This window comes from Sorex fumeus, unplaced genomic scaffold (assembly GCF_029834395.1).
Source record: "Sorex fumeus unplaced genomic scaffold, SorFum_2.1 ptg000015l, whole genome shotgun sequence".
In the NCBI taxonomy this organism is placed as follows: Eukaryota; Metazoa; Chordata; class Mammalia; order Eulipotyphla; family Soricidae; genus Sorex; species Sorex fumeus.
Window position 1 is genome coordinate 2,550,069 of NW_026606072.1, and position 14,953 is coordinate 2,565,021.

General features: G+C 45.9%; 1 protein-coding gene across 1 annotated transcript in view; it reads left to right on the forward strand.

Annotated features, from left to right (window-relative positions):
- Positions 1-2,717, forward strand: part of TTC23L (tetratricopeptide repeat domain 23 like) — a 59,899-nt gene extending 57,182 nt beyond the window's left edge. Inside the window, 1 exon segment of the mRNA XM_056112018.1 lies at positions 2,607-2,717. Within this exon segment, the coding sequence (XP_055967993.1) occupies positions 2,607-2,717 (111 nt within the window).
- Positions 2,718-14,953: the final 12,236 nt, after the last annotated feature.

Consider the following 14,953-nt stretch of genomic DNA (forward strand, 5'->3'; position numbering starts at 1 on the left):
TGTGTGTGTGTGCGTGTGCGTGTGTGTGTGTGTGTGTGTGTGTGTGTGTGTAGTATGGATGTGGATGTATATGTGTTTTTGTCTGTCCTCCTGTTGTTCATTGATTTGCTCGAGCGGGCCCAGTAATGTCTCCATTTTTTGAGACTTGTTGTTACTGTGTTTGGCATATCGAATACATCACGGGGAGCTTGCCAGGCTTTGCCGTGTGGGCGAGATATTCTCCGTAGCTTGCCGGGATCTCCGAGAGGGGCGAAGGAATTAAACCCGGCTTGGCCGGGCTGGCTGTGTGCAAGGCAAACGCCGTACAGCTGTGCTATTGCTCCAGCCCATGTGTTTTTGTATGTATGTAATTTCTCTTTCATTTCCTGCCCTTTCCTGTGTTCTTTTTTTGGTAATGAGGGTTCCTCCTCGTGGTGTTCAGTGGACAATATGGAACCAGGGTTTGAATCTGGACCTTCCATATGCATGCGCTCTAGCCTGTTGAGCTACCACTCTGCTTGCATTGTCTTTCTCCTTCTTTCTTATTCTTGCTCAGTTTACCTTTATTTTCAAAGTGTTCCCTTTGAACAGATAAAGGCCATGAGTAAGATATGGCTTTGAACATGTTACAGAAACATGTGTTCATGTTTAGCCTGGAGTCTTAAAAGAATCTTAAGAGAGATCTTGGGGGCTGGAGTGATAGCACAGTGGGTAGGATGTTTGCCTTGCACGCTGCTGACCCGGGTTCGATTCCCAGCATCCCATATGGTCCCCTGAGCACCACCAGGAGTAATTCCTGAGTGCAGAGCCAGGAGTAACCGCTGTGCATCACCAGGTATCAGCCAAAAGGTAAAACAAACAAACAAACAAACAAAAACAGAGAGATCTTGGAATCTGGGTATGACAGGGTCAGGATCTCCATCTCAAAGTTGGATGGAACCAGTGACATCCTATATACTTGTTCTTCCTCTAGCACTGAACTCCCTTCCTGGGAACACAGACATATCTGGAAATATATTCCCTAGAGATTGACTGTGGCTAGTGTTGTGACCAGCTGTTTAGCCATCATTGTTCCAACAGATTAAAATAAAAGACTTGCTAAAACTGGTAGGGATGTGCTTGGGGCTACTCCCAATTTATTGCTCAGGGGACCATGCAGTACTAGAGATTTAACCTACTCTCTTGCAGGTAAAGCATGTGCTCTACCCTTAGACTTCTCTTAGGACTTATGTCACTAAATTTCTCACAAATTTTTTTTTCAACATCAAACCTGCTATTCATTCCATCCAGTGTATTTTTCCTATTAGACATTATAATTTCCATCTCCAAAAGAGTTTGATTTGGGTCTTTTAAAAAAATACGTATGTAAATATATTTCCCATGTGTCCTCTTAAAATAATGGGGAAAGTTACAATAACAGTTTTAATTTATGGCTGATAATTCTACCATCTGTGGGATTGAGTCCGCTTTGATTGATTTGTCTCATTATAGATCACATTTTTTCCTGCTTCTTTGCGTGCTTTGTCATCTTTGTTTCATTGCCAGACATGAGGTAGTGTGCCTTGTTGAAAACTGGATTCTTTTGTATTCTTACACAAATTCCTGAACTTTGTCCTGGAGCTCAGTCAAATTAGTTTAGTCCTTTCAGGTCTGGCTTAAGATTCATTAGCTGGGACTAGGGCAGGAGGGTTAATTAATCCTCCATGACCGAACCGGAGCTCGGGTCCCTTGCCCAAAGTTCTGTGAACAACGGCTGATGGGCACAGGCAGGGTGCCCGATCCCCAGTGGACACTGGGAACTGTCCCTCCAATCCTTAACCTTTTGGAGGAGACTTCCCCAGCTGGGCAAGTTTCTCTCAGAGGCACATGCCAATCTTCCCAATGCTTGGGACAGGCCTATTGCAGGGATTTCTAGTTCTTTCTTGGGCAGCTCTCTCCCTTCCTGTGACTCCAACTGGAAAATCTCAGGCGACTCTCAGCTCCGAAGACTGCAGTTCATTCCCTATCCAGCACTGTGGTCTGGAAACAGACTCACAGCAGCCCTGCAGGAGGCAGTTGAAAGATTTTCTCACTCGTTTTCTCTCAGGGATCTGCCCTTAGCTGCGGAGTATACAAAAACAAAGGTTTTTCTTTTGGGGGTCATTTCAGGTGGGAGGGTAAATCCCATCCCCAATCTTTCCATCTCAGCTGGAAACGAAGGTGGAATTTTTTTTTTAAGGAAAATTGCTTAAGGATGAAGTGATGTGCCATGAGAATGTGATGTAAATTTGGGACATTTAGTAGCTATCACTTATATCCATCCCACAGGTCACAGCTGTTGGGCAGCCCTGATAGAAAGCTTGGCCTTAGCCTTGTTTGCAGCGGGGATGTGGGGATGTTGACCCCACTGTTTCTGTTGTCTCCAGCTCGATAAAGCAGCGATGGGTGCTGTGAAGTAGCCTGAGACTCACTCAGCATGAGGGGACTTCAATTGAACTTCCTTGTCCTCGCAGTGGACACCAGAGGACGTGACACACAGACATTTCCCAAGTAAACTCAGCTCTGTGGGGTGCTCCTGAACCGAGTTCATAATTCAGTTGCTTCACCAGATTCTCATTAACCTTTTGCGTTTCTCAACTTGCCTGCAGTGCCTGATGACTCAAATCATTTTGTTTGGAAGTGAGCACAGTAGAAGCAGTGAGACCAGAAACCTCCTTAGCCTCCTGCTGAGGTTAAGCTCTGCCACAGCCATCAACTAGGGACCCTGCATGGGGGGGTGGAGGCAGTTCGGCCTCTCCTAGATGCAGTCAAAGAATCAACCTCTTCTTTCGCTTATAAAACACAATGCCTGCCTGTGCTGTGGATGTAGACAAAACCCTCACCAGGCTGAAGGTAACTTGCTGGTTCTTCATAGTCTCTCAGAACTCAGGCTCAGGGGTTTGCTGCCATGATATTTAGTATCCATTGTGGAGCATGGCAACAGGTACCAGAGCTGATAAGATCTGTCCCTGCATAGCAGATAAGACCTGTCCCTGCATAGTGAACCAGTAGGGAATGTCTGGGTGCATTTTACAGGCACCAGGAATCTGGTGTTGAGTCTCATCCCCCAAGAATTGTCAACTAACTGCATTTATAACTGCAGCACTTAGCCTAATCTGGGGTTGGGCCAGAGCAGAGCAGAGTTGGAAAGGTGATAGGTCAGTAATGCTAAATTTCATGTGACTGGACCATCCTCTTAAGCCAAGACCCTCTATAACATGTATGTGTTGTTGGCAAAGTGAGCAGCCATCAGCTGTCTCCCAGAGTGGTTTCTCTGTGCACCTGTCATCCTTCGCCCTGTGTCTGCCCAGACCCAGTGCGCATCGTGTCCGGGCATGTTGGAGAAAAATTGTTCCCCAACAATCCATAATATCCCTTTCAATGCTAAGCATTATAACTAAATGCTGCAAGATGGTGTCTTGGAGACAAGTTTGACTTCAAAGGTCATATGCTGTCTCTTGAGAGTTCTCTGTCGAGGAAGGGCATGGTTGTGGGAAAGTTAGGAGCCAGGTGTAGGTCAGCAGGATCTTTCTCTCAGTCAGGCCAGGCACATGATGGCCACAGAACACCGTCAGGCTCTCCTTCCTTTACCCCCTGCAGCCAGGACCACACTTCTGCTAAGCCCCACAGGAGACTGTCTCTGGAAGTAGCCCACGCCCCGCTCTCAATTCCTAGCCCCAGGAGGGTATAGGTAGGACTCCGGCTGCTGCCACTTTGGCTATTCTGTGCCCCTGATTTGAAAAGAATAACCAGAGAAACTGCTCGCACCAAATTCTGGGCCGAGGCATTCGTTATTTTCTTCGGGGGCTCAGAGACTAAAAATTCTTCTCCCTGGAAAGGACGTGAGGCCATGGGCCACAGGGAAGTTTCAAAGCCAGGGGAAAGGTAGTCTTCTGAGGGACTCAGCTGAAAGAGAAGCTGAGTCAATAAATGTTGCTTTCTCCCTGAAATCAGCCCACAGCTCATTCCTCAAGAACTGCTGAGCAAAGTCCTCGGAGAGGCTGCCAAAGCCCAGATGCAAAAAAAAAAAAAAAAAAAATCAAAATAAAACAAAACAAAGCAAGCCCTGTGCGAGGATTGTTCTCTGTGCTCCACAGCTCCCAGCCATGATCAGCCCCAGATGTCCTGGAACTCACTCGCTTTCCAGTGTTCTCTGGTGCTGTTCACTCTGCCCTGGGACTGCTTTGCCACAAACTCCCATTTCTGACTTCCCAAACCTCGAAGAAATAAGAATGCAGAACTGGGCCCTGAAGCCAGAGTTGACCCCAAGGTTGAGTGGTCATGTTGCAGGGTCTCCAATAAGATTTCAGAGTATAGAGAGCACAGGAAGTCTTGGCTTTGGAAGTGCCTTTTGAGGTTGTTTTAATCTCTTACCCTAAGTCACAACTGTGCTTCAGTTTTAATCATTTAAAGATAAAGCTCCCTCTAAGCGTCAAAAGTACTAGTGCGTTTGCAGTAAGATCTTTCAGGAAAACAGGCACCCACTCCCAGAATTGCACTAGAGTCAGTAGTCAAGTTTTCTTTCTTTCTTTTTGGGGTTTATGGGCCACATCTGGCAATCATCAAAGGCTGCTCCTGGCTCAGTGCTAAGGAGTCTGTCCCAGAGGTGCGCAGGGGACCCCTGTGGAACTGAGGATAGAGCCCAGGCCTCCTGCAAGCAAAATATGTGCTTAGTCCTTTGTGCTGTCCCCTGGTCCCCTTAGCAAAGCCGAAATAGAAACGAAAAAAAGAGACAAGCAAGGCATTGTGAGGCTGGAAATGTGGCTGGAAAGCTGTCCACTGAGGCAGGCTGTTGGATCGTCACAGAAAAGGAAAACATCAGCAGGTGAGGAAAAGTAAGCCAGAGGACAGCATTTTAGTTTCTCGAACAAAGGCATGGCGCAGAGATAACTGATCATTTGTGAGGAAAAGCAAGTGGTTTTAAGTGACTGTCACTTAAGGCAGGCTGCTTCAATTTTTTCCACTCACAACCCCTTTTCACTCAAGGAAATTTTACATGAGGCTGGAGAAATAGGACAGGAGTTAAGGGACATGCTCTGCCTGCCATCTACTGAGTCCTGAGCAGCACCTCATCCTCAAGGACAAGGCTCCAGCAGCCCCCAGCACTGGTAAAGGTAAAAGGTAAAGGCCCTCCCGTTGATCGTCGATTTGCTCGAGCGGGCCCAGTAACGTCTCCATTGGAGACTTTGTTGTTACTGTGTCTGGCATATCGAATACTCTCGGTAGTTTGCCGGGCTCTCCGAGAGGGGTGGAGGAATCGAACTCGGGCCGGCCATGTTGGCCACTTGTAAGGCAAACGCCCTACCTGCTGTGCTATCACTCCAGCCCCCCAGCACTGAAAAAAAAAAAAAGGAAATGTTACATGACCCTAGCTATTTAGGTCTATGAAATAAGTATACAAAGCAAACATTTACTCATAATCCTAAATAAATTTGTTTTAGGGACTGGAGAGATAGTATAGGTGTCCGGTGTTTGCCTTGCTTGTGGCTGATCCCAGATTGATTTCCAGCATGCATATGGGTCCCTGGGTCCCTTGAGGAGTGATCTCTGAGTGCAGATCTAGGAGTAAACCATGAGCACTTCCAGATGTGGAGGGAAAGAAAGGAAAGAAAGAGAAAAAGGAAAGAAAAAAGGAAGAAAAGGAAAGAGAAAAAGGAAAGAAAAATAGGAAGAAAAGGAAAAAAGAGAGACAGAAAGAGGAAGAAAGAGAGAGGAAGAGAGGAAGAAAGAGCAAGAGAGAGGAAGAAAGAGAGAGGGAGCAGGGAGAGTGGGAAGGAGCGAGTATTGTTTAGTTTAAAACAAAAATGTTGACAGTTACATGACCTCACAGTTTAAGAAGCTAGAGTTTAAGGTATGCAAGAAGGAACATGTAGGAAGATCACAGATCCAGAAAAGTTTCATGTGCTAAGTAGAGGCACTTAGAATTTATTAGCAGACATAAGGTTTATGAGCAAGTTTTGAGCAAGATGAGATGTAATCAATGATTGTTATGGGTGCATTGATTTCAAGAGCAGTACGAAGATGGGGCACAGAAAGATGTTAGATTTAGCGGAACCAATACAGGGCTAGAGCGATAGCACAGCGGTAGGGCGTTTGCCTTGCACGCAGCCAACATGGCCGACCCGAGTTCGATTCCTCCGCCCCTCTCGGAGAGCCTGGCAAGCTACCGAGAGTATCTAGCCCGCGCGGCAGAGCCTGGCAAGCTCCCCGTGTCATATTCGGTATGCCAAACACAGTAACAACAAAGTCTCCAATGGAGACGTTACTGGGCCCGCTTGAGCAAATCGATGATCAATGGGAGGGCCTTTACCTTTACCTTAATACAGTAGTCCATATGAGAGATGCTGATGAAGTCATAGTATAAGAAATGGGGAGAGGGTAGATGGAGAAGCTGTGAGGATGTTTGACAGATCTTAGAGCCAGTCCAATCAGTGGAGAGCTGGAGGCAGCTTTAAATTTCTAGCTGGGGCAACTGGAGTGACGACACTGTGAAAGGCGATAATATTGGCCAGAGCAAACCAGCTTGGAGGAGCTGCAGGGGCTCTGAGAAAGAGATTGATTTTGTATGTGTTAGTCCAGCTCCTTGGCAATGTCTAATAGGCTGTATGGGCAGGAGTCTGAGGAGAGTCTGACATCAAGGAAGTTAGGGTAGATGCCTTCATCCCAGGCACCACCTGGGGGGCCCTAGAGTTCCCCGCCCAGCATTGCTGATTGCAGCCCTGAACGCGTCCAAGAATCCCTCTGGGGTGATCCAGGTGGTTCCCAACTTTTCAGCCTCTGGCCTCACAGTGACCCACCTTCTGGTTGTGGGGAATCACTGTTGTTGCCTCTCCCTGAGCACTGAACGGGAGCACCTTTCAACCCCCCCAAAGAAAGAAACTTCTTGTTTATGTGAGACAAAAAGACTCAGGAAAGGACTTTGGAAAACACTTATTTTGGAGATCACTCTATCACTGTATCACTGTCATCCTGTCATCGATATTTACTCAAGCGGGTGCCAGTAACGTCTCCATTTGTCCCAGCCCTGAGATTTTAGCATTTTCTCCTTAGTCGTCTTTCCCAACGCTGCCGTATTGTAGGCTCTTTCAGGGTCAGGGGAATGAGACCTGTTATTGTTACTGTTTTTGGCATATCGAATACACCATGGGGAGCTTGCCAAGGCTCTGCTGTGTGGGCAGGATACTCTTAGTAGCTTGCCGGGCTCTCCAACAAGCCTATATATATATATATATATATATATATATATATATATATATATTCCCCTCTGTGATTTGTTGCCTACTGTCTGAACCCCATCAAATATTGTGTGGTAATTATGGAAAATGGGTAGGGAGTGTCTTATGATGTGTCCCGTGGCCGGAGATAATAGATAAAATCAAAATAGCTCAAATTTGATCTTTCCTCTTCACATACAGACACTTCCTGTCTTTATATGTGTTATAAAATGTAAGAGCATTTTATTATATGCAGTAGAATATAATAAACTATGTCTGTACAATGTTAATTATTGTAATATTACTATTGTTTTACTTAGAGGTCATGTAGAAAGAGGAATTGAGAAGGGGATTCTAAAAGAATCTTCAAGAATTAAGAAAGTCAGGCTGGAGAGATAGTACAGATAGCAGCTTGCCTTGCGTATGGTCAACCTGGGTTTGATTCCCCTGCACCCCATAGGGCCCCTGAGCTTCACCAGGAGTGATCTCTGAGCACAGAGCAAGGAATAAGCCCTGAGCACGGCAGGGTGGTGTGGCCCAAAAACCAAAATAAAGAATCAGGAAAGTCAAGAAGGAATTGAGCTCATGGGAAGCAAAGTTTTCAGGGAAGAAGAGAACACACCCATTGCTGCAAAAGATGCAAAGACAGTTCAAGTTAGAGGAAACGCCAAAGGCCAGTAACAAAGGATTTCCAACTTACTGCAGAATTAACAAATTCAAACTGTGAAATACATTTCTTTCTGTCATATTTGTGGCATGAAAATACAGGTAATACAAACCTAGTCTGAAAAGATTTAGGGAGACCAGCCTTTCAAACATACTACAGACGTACCTTTTGCTTGAGGTAAGAGAGAGTCCATTTCTATGCTTGTCTCTACAGGCCAGGGATAAAACCCTAGGCTTGTTGCATACACTCTGCTTGCAGGAGCCCTGGGAGTGACCCCTAAATCTGCATGGTACCCCAAGCTGATCTTGATTGGAAAGTCAATGGGCAGGTGTTTGATGATATCTCTCACAATTTTCATTCGACAAGCTTCCCTAAGCCTTTTCTCTAGTAAGGATTAGAATGAGAAAGCACAACGGGGAGTAAATGCTGTTATCTACAAAAACCAATTAGTATAGTCTGGTATAGTCTCAATTAAAAAACAAAAATTCAGCCTTCAAATTCTAGGTAGTCACCTAACTGACCAGAAGAATGAATGCATATAGCTTCAGCCCGTGTCTGTCCTTGTTAGACATCTTGCGGACAACTGCAATCTGAAAAGTGACTTTTATTTTTGTTTTTGTGCCATCCCTACAGTGTTCAGGGGTATCTCCTGGCTCTGTCCTCAAGAACCACTCCTGCTGGTGTTCTGGGGCCCATATGGGGATGCTGGGAATCAAACTGGAGTTGGTTGCATGGAAGGCAAGTGCCTACCCCTTGTACTATCTCTCTGACCCTTAAAAAGTGATTTTGGTTTAATTTTTGTTGGGTCTTGAATTGCGGAAGTCAGTAGAAAGATGAGAAGAATCAAGTGTCTCTTTCTCTCTGCAAGAGGAGTAAAAGGAGCAATGCCTCAGTGGCTTCTACCATGAATGGAACTACTGTCCTTTTGGTTCTGTGGACAAAATGGAGCCGGCTCTTCTGGGTCTAGACATTGGGGAGAAAAAACAAAGGAACATGGGTGGGGATGGAGCTTGGGGAGTCATGATCTTCAGAGGAGAAGTAGAGGGGAAGAAATGATCAGCTCACTAAGTTTGGTGTTTGCCAAATCCTTCTTGGGCAATAACTTAGCGATGAAATATAAATGCTCCACATACTGGCACTTCAGTTCTGTCCTTCCTTCTGTGTACTGGTAGCTCACCGCTGTCTCTTCAGAGTTGAGGGGGGAACTATTAGGGGCTATGTTGGGTAAGAGAGGGCTGGAAGCACCACCTGCTCTCACACCCAGTGGGGAAGGGGTGGAGGTAGCTCCAAATCAGGATTCTAGGAACAGCTGTTGGCATTGGGACAAAGAAATGAACACATAGGGACTGGTGTCCCAACCTTCTGGTTTCCTCACAGAACAGAAACTGTTAAGCCAGATTCAGTAAAATGTACCTCGTCTATTTTGGTTGGGTTTTGGGCAGTGCTCAGAGCTTACTCCTCGCTCTGTGCTCAGGAATCACTCCTAAGGATGCTCTGGGGACCACGTACATTGCTGGGATCAAACCCAGATCATCCTTCTGGGTGCTAGGAAAGCATCTATCTCTGTAGCTTGGAGGACTTGTTATTATTAGCAGAGAAGTGAAGGGAGTCTATATTAATAACCACTAGGTTATGCCCACCAAAATGGGTTGTAAGAGGGTTGAGTGTGGAAAAGGAGAAAAAAAAAGAATGTTTCACCTCATGGACTGGAGCGATAGCACAGCGGTAGGGCGTTTGCCTTGCACGCAGCCAACATGGCCGACCCGAGTTCGATTCCTCCGCCCCTCTCGGAGAGCCTGGCAAGCTACCGAGAGTATCTTGCCCGCACGGCAGAGCCCGGCAAGCTCCCCGTGACGTATTCAATATGCCAGACACAGTAACAACAAAAGTCTCCAATGGAGACGTTACTGGGCCCGCTCGAGCAAATGGACGAACAACGGGAGGGCCTTTACCTTTACCTTTTTTTAATTAAAAAACCAAACAAATAGCAGTACCTGGCCAGCACCGACTAGGTAACGAGTGCAGATGGTAGTGATGATACTACAGGCTCCTTTAATCTTTTTTCTTTGTTTTATTTTTCTAGTTTTTGGACCACACGTGACTGTGCTCAGGGCTCACTTCTGGGTCTGCATTCAGGGATCACTCCTGGTAGGAGTCAGGGGACCAGATGGGATGCAGGGATCTAGCCCAGGTCAACCTTGTGCAAGGTAAGGGCTCAGCCTGATGTACTGTCGCTGTAGCCCCAGAGTCCTTAATTCTTATGGAAATAATCTGGAGGGTGAGACAAAGACACCAAGACACACAAAAAACAGGGAGTCATACGCATCTCAGCACAATGACAGTGGACCATGGATGAAACCAGAAAGACCTTCAGCGTTACATCTGATATTTTCCCGTCCAAGGGCAAATAACAGTTCACCTAGATGGAGAAGAAACCATTTCTGGAAGAAGGAACTCTGTATGCAGAAGTGCAGAGGCTTGGCAGAAGCAGGGTTCAAGGAATGGTAAGTTCACTGCAGTGCGGTGGAGTGTGGGATTGCAGGGGGTACATAGGGCAGTGGGGAATGCAGATGCCGGGGGATGTGCACTGGCTAGGAGGAGGGGTAAGGGCTGGTGGCAGAAATCAGATTAGGAGGAAACCAGCAACCGGTCAAGTAAGCGATGGAAGCTCCTTTCCTGTAGGGCTTCTCCGAGCTGTCAAGGCAAGGAGCTTCCCTCTAGCCAGCTGAGAATAAACTAGTTTTTATGAAATGACTAAGTTCTGTTGGAAATGATCGGTGATTCAAACATTCGCAAGTTAAACTTTATACAATCCTTAGCACTGAAGCAGAGAAATGATCCGAGGTTTCTTTTAATTTCAAGCAAGGGGTACTGCATATGCTTTAGCAAAACTGCTGGTGCAAGAACGCTTTTCCAAGCTTGGTAAAAAATTCAGACCCACACTTGAGGCCATACGGAAGTCTCTGTGAATAATGCCGATCTCACTCATGAGCTATTTTATCTGATCATAAGAACCATGACTTCAACTCATTCCTAGGAATTAATTCTGTTTTACGATGCCTGCTAGTTAAACGTTCTGGAGGCAGACAAGTGTGAGCTCGAACCCCACAGCCATCCAATCTGTCTAAAGCAACCCTGCCATCCTCTGGGAGAAAGGAATAGGAGCTCGCCTCAGAGACAGGCGCTGCTGTGAGGGAAAATGAGATAATGTGTGTAACATGCTCAGGCCGGTGCCCGCCGCATAGTGACTAATAGAGACGTTTCTTTACGCGTGTTCCATCCAGGAAGCAAACGGAGGAGAGTGGGTGACAATGGAAAAGCTGCTGGCAAGCTAGTGTGGAAACGATTTTTGCTGGTTCTTAAACGTGAGCTAGGACTTGTCCCGCTGGAAAGAGAGATAAATAATATCACAGCGAAGACACGCTGTGGAAATCAGTGTCCTTTCAGGGACCCGAAGATTTCAGGCAAAGGGCGTCCTGCCCCCTGGTGGTGGCAGAGCAGAAGGCAGAGTCTCTCCCGTCTTGCCCATGGCTCACCTGATTTGGGCATCTTTCTCCTCCCAAGTTTGGAATCCCAGTATTTCTTGGTTTTCTGTGGAGGAAGTAATCGTTTCCTGTATTATTTTACAGACTAACAATACAGAATCACTCTCTAGTGAGGTCTGCATGAACAAAAACCTCAAGTTGCCTATAAAATTTTGTGTCTCCTATCTCTGTGGAAAAAATATTTTCTTCAGGCAAATCTCAGCCATGAGAAATACATTCTGGTATACTTGAGGGATAATGAGATGTCTGAGGAATTTTATAGAAACTGTGTTTCCGGAACACAGTCTTTTGGCCCAGATTCCTCCAAACTCCAGCCTAAGTCCTCAAGTTAGAAAATTGGTATAAAAGTAAAAGTAAAGTAAAGGCCCTCCCGTTGATCGTCGATTTGCTCGAGCGGGCCCAGTAACGTCTCCATTGGAGACTTTGTTGTTACTGTGTCTGGCATATCGAATACTCTCGGTAGCTTGCCGGGCTCTCCGAGAGGGGCGGAGGAATCGAACTCGGGTCGGCCATGTTGGCTGCTTGTAAGGCGAACGCTCTACCCGCTGTGCTATCGCTCCAGAAAATTGGTATGGAAATCCTAAATGGCTGGGGTTGGGAAGATATCTTCTCTGGGCTTCTGAATTTCTGTGCTCAAGAGAAGAAATCACCTAAAAGTTGAAAACTAGCAAAGGGCCCACAATAGATTTAAAAAAATTTTTTTTAAATAGCCACAGTTAAAAGCATTGCAGACATCTTGATAGCCTTGGCCTGCCAGTTGAATCAAGAGAATCTCCCTGCTCTTTAGGAAGAAAATTCAGAACTCTCGGACCCTATTGGAAACTTTTTAGGAAGTCAGCATTTTAGGGATTGGTCACATGTCCAAAGTCATGTGACCAATTTAGGTTATTTCAGGCCAGATGAGCCTTCCAGTTCAATAAAAAAAAAAAAAATCAAAGCAGCAATTTGGGCCAGGAGGAGAGAGAAGACAAGAGGGAAGAAGGCACAAATGGTTTCTCCTTTCCTCTAGATCTTATCATAAGAGAAAGACCTCCACGCAAGACAGTCAGCAATTGGGGCTAGAGTGATTAGCACAGCAGATAGGCACTTGCCTTGCATGTAGCTGACCCAGTTTTGCGCTCCAGCATCTCTGGAGCCCACCAGGAGTGATCCCTTAGTTCAGAGCAGCAGTAAACCCTGAACAACACTCGGCGTGGCAACAAAGACAGTCAACAATGAAGTCAACCTTGTTGAGAAAATGTGTGCTGGACCAATCAATATTATTTATCAACATTGGTAGCACTGGTGGATCAGAACAGAACTAAGGACTGGGTGGGGGCTGAGGATGGTAGAGGCCGTGGGGAAGGTCTACTTAGCATTACAGGTAAAATACTGAGACTGGGTCCTTTAACTTGGTGGGGCAAAGAAGTAGAAATCTTTTTTTGGATATAAGCACTAAGTTATGTAACTGGGATTCCATTACCAGTCATTTCCCTCTAATTTTATTCACTTTTTTCGAAAAAAAATGTTGTATAACCTGTAGTTTATTAGCAGGCACTATAATGTACTGTTTGGAACTATTTTAAATTGGATGGGGATACTCCATGCACTGGAATGTATGGGTTACTGCAAACTAGGGGCCCAGCGATTCTTAGGGGTCACCAAGACTCAATTGTTAGTGCTCAAGAGGTCAGGCAAACCTGGTCTCCACTTGAGCTGTGTCACACACAACACTCCCTATTTTTGTCATGACCTGTCTGAGATCTCCATAACTTCAGTGTGAGAAAATGTTTGATCTTTGAAAACACTGCCCAGATCTTATTTACTGCACTCATACCATAATCTTTAGGAAGGACTTCTCTGGTCTTCTAAATAAAATGCAAATAATTTCCCTTTCCATTCCAATATTCCTTCCCCCACCAGACTAAATTAATAGGCTTTTACCCCACTTCGCTTTTTGGGTCACACCCAGTGATGCTCAGGGGCTTCTCCTGACTCTGCACTCAGGAATTACTACTGGCAGTACTCTGGGGACCATATGGGATGCCGGGGACCCAACCCTGGTTGGCCCCATGCAAGGCAAATGCCCTACCCCCTGTATTATAACGCTGGCCCTTAATAGGCTTTTGAAAGGTGAGGAATGCTCAGACTATTTTGTTTTGTTTTCAATTCTTAGCTCCTGAACACATGCGGATCTAGGAAAAGTAGCAAAAGTTAGATGCCTTCCTTTCTTATCCATGTACTCAGGGACAAAGGAGAACTCAGTTTACATTTCTTTTCATTCTCAGTAACCCGAACTATTTAAGGGAGCTGAGTGTTTTTTTTTGGGGGGGAGACCCAAGAGTCTGTCAACATCTCTCTCATTCATTCAGTGCTTATCGAGTCACATTCTGGTTCTTCATCCAAAAGGTTATTTCATTTCAGGGCAAGAGAGATAGAGCTTATAGGTAAGATACTTGCCTTGCATGTAGTTGACGAAGATTCAATCCCCAGCATCCTATATGGTCCCCTGAGCCCCATGAGGAGTGATCCCTGAGCACAGAGTCAGGAATATTCCCTGAGTACAGCTTGGTACTCAGGGGTACAGGGCCCCCCTACTACCCATCACGACCACCAAAGAAATGATTTCATATCAGTCTTTTTTTTTCCAGTCTGTAAAGCCAGTAAATAACTGGTACCCAAGGAATAATGCTGTGGCAGAAATACACGTTGCTGATGACTCTAATGATGCTATCACTGTCACTGTCCTCCCGTTGTTCATCAATTTGCTCGAGCGGGCCCAGTAACGTCTCCATCGTGAGACTTGTTACTGTGTTTGGCATATTGAATACTTCACGGGGAGCTTGCCAGGCTTTGCAAGATACTCTCGGTAGCTTGCCGGGCTCTTCGAGAGGGGCGGAGGAATCGAACTCAGGTCGGCCATGTTGGCTGCATGCAAGGCAAATGCCCTACTACCATAGAAATATAAGCCCTCTTGGCAGCTGCCCCTCTCCTTTAGCCACTTCCAAAAAACCAGCATTTGAGACTGCGGTCCTGTCTGGAGGGGGGTGCTTGGATGCTCATCATGGATCACCACGGTCACTTTAGCCCTCTGCCTTTTGGTTTGGGAGATACACCCAGCTGACCCTTCCTGAAGTGGGAACTAGTCAGAGCATGCAGGGCGGCTGGGGCCCTGGACCTATGTGCTCCAGCTCCACTCATTTCCTCAGCTTCTGAGGGCCCAGAAGATTTTGTTTCAGGTAGGAGCCAAGGGAAAATGGTAGTGTGAACGCAAGGTTAAGGGGGAAAGGGACAAAACAGCCTCCCTCATCTGAAAAAATCACCCCGAGTAGAGTGAATAGGAGCTCTCCTCAGAGACAGGCGCTGAATTTCAGGGTTGGGTCACCGGCATCCCATATGATCCACAGTACTGCCGCCTTTATGCTTGTCATTATATAGAAAAGAGGTTCAATACATTTTAATTATTTTGAAACATTTCATTAATCCTAATTGGAAGCAATCAAGTAAGGAATAACAAACTAAAAATGGAAGATTATCTACCCATTCATGGT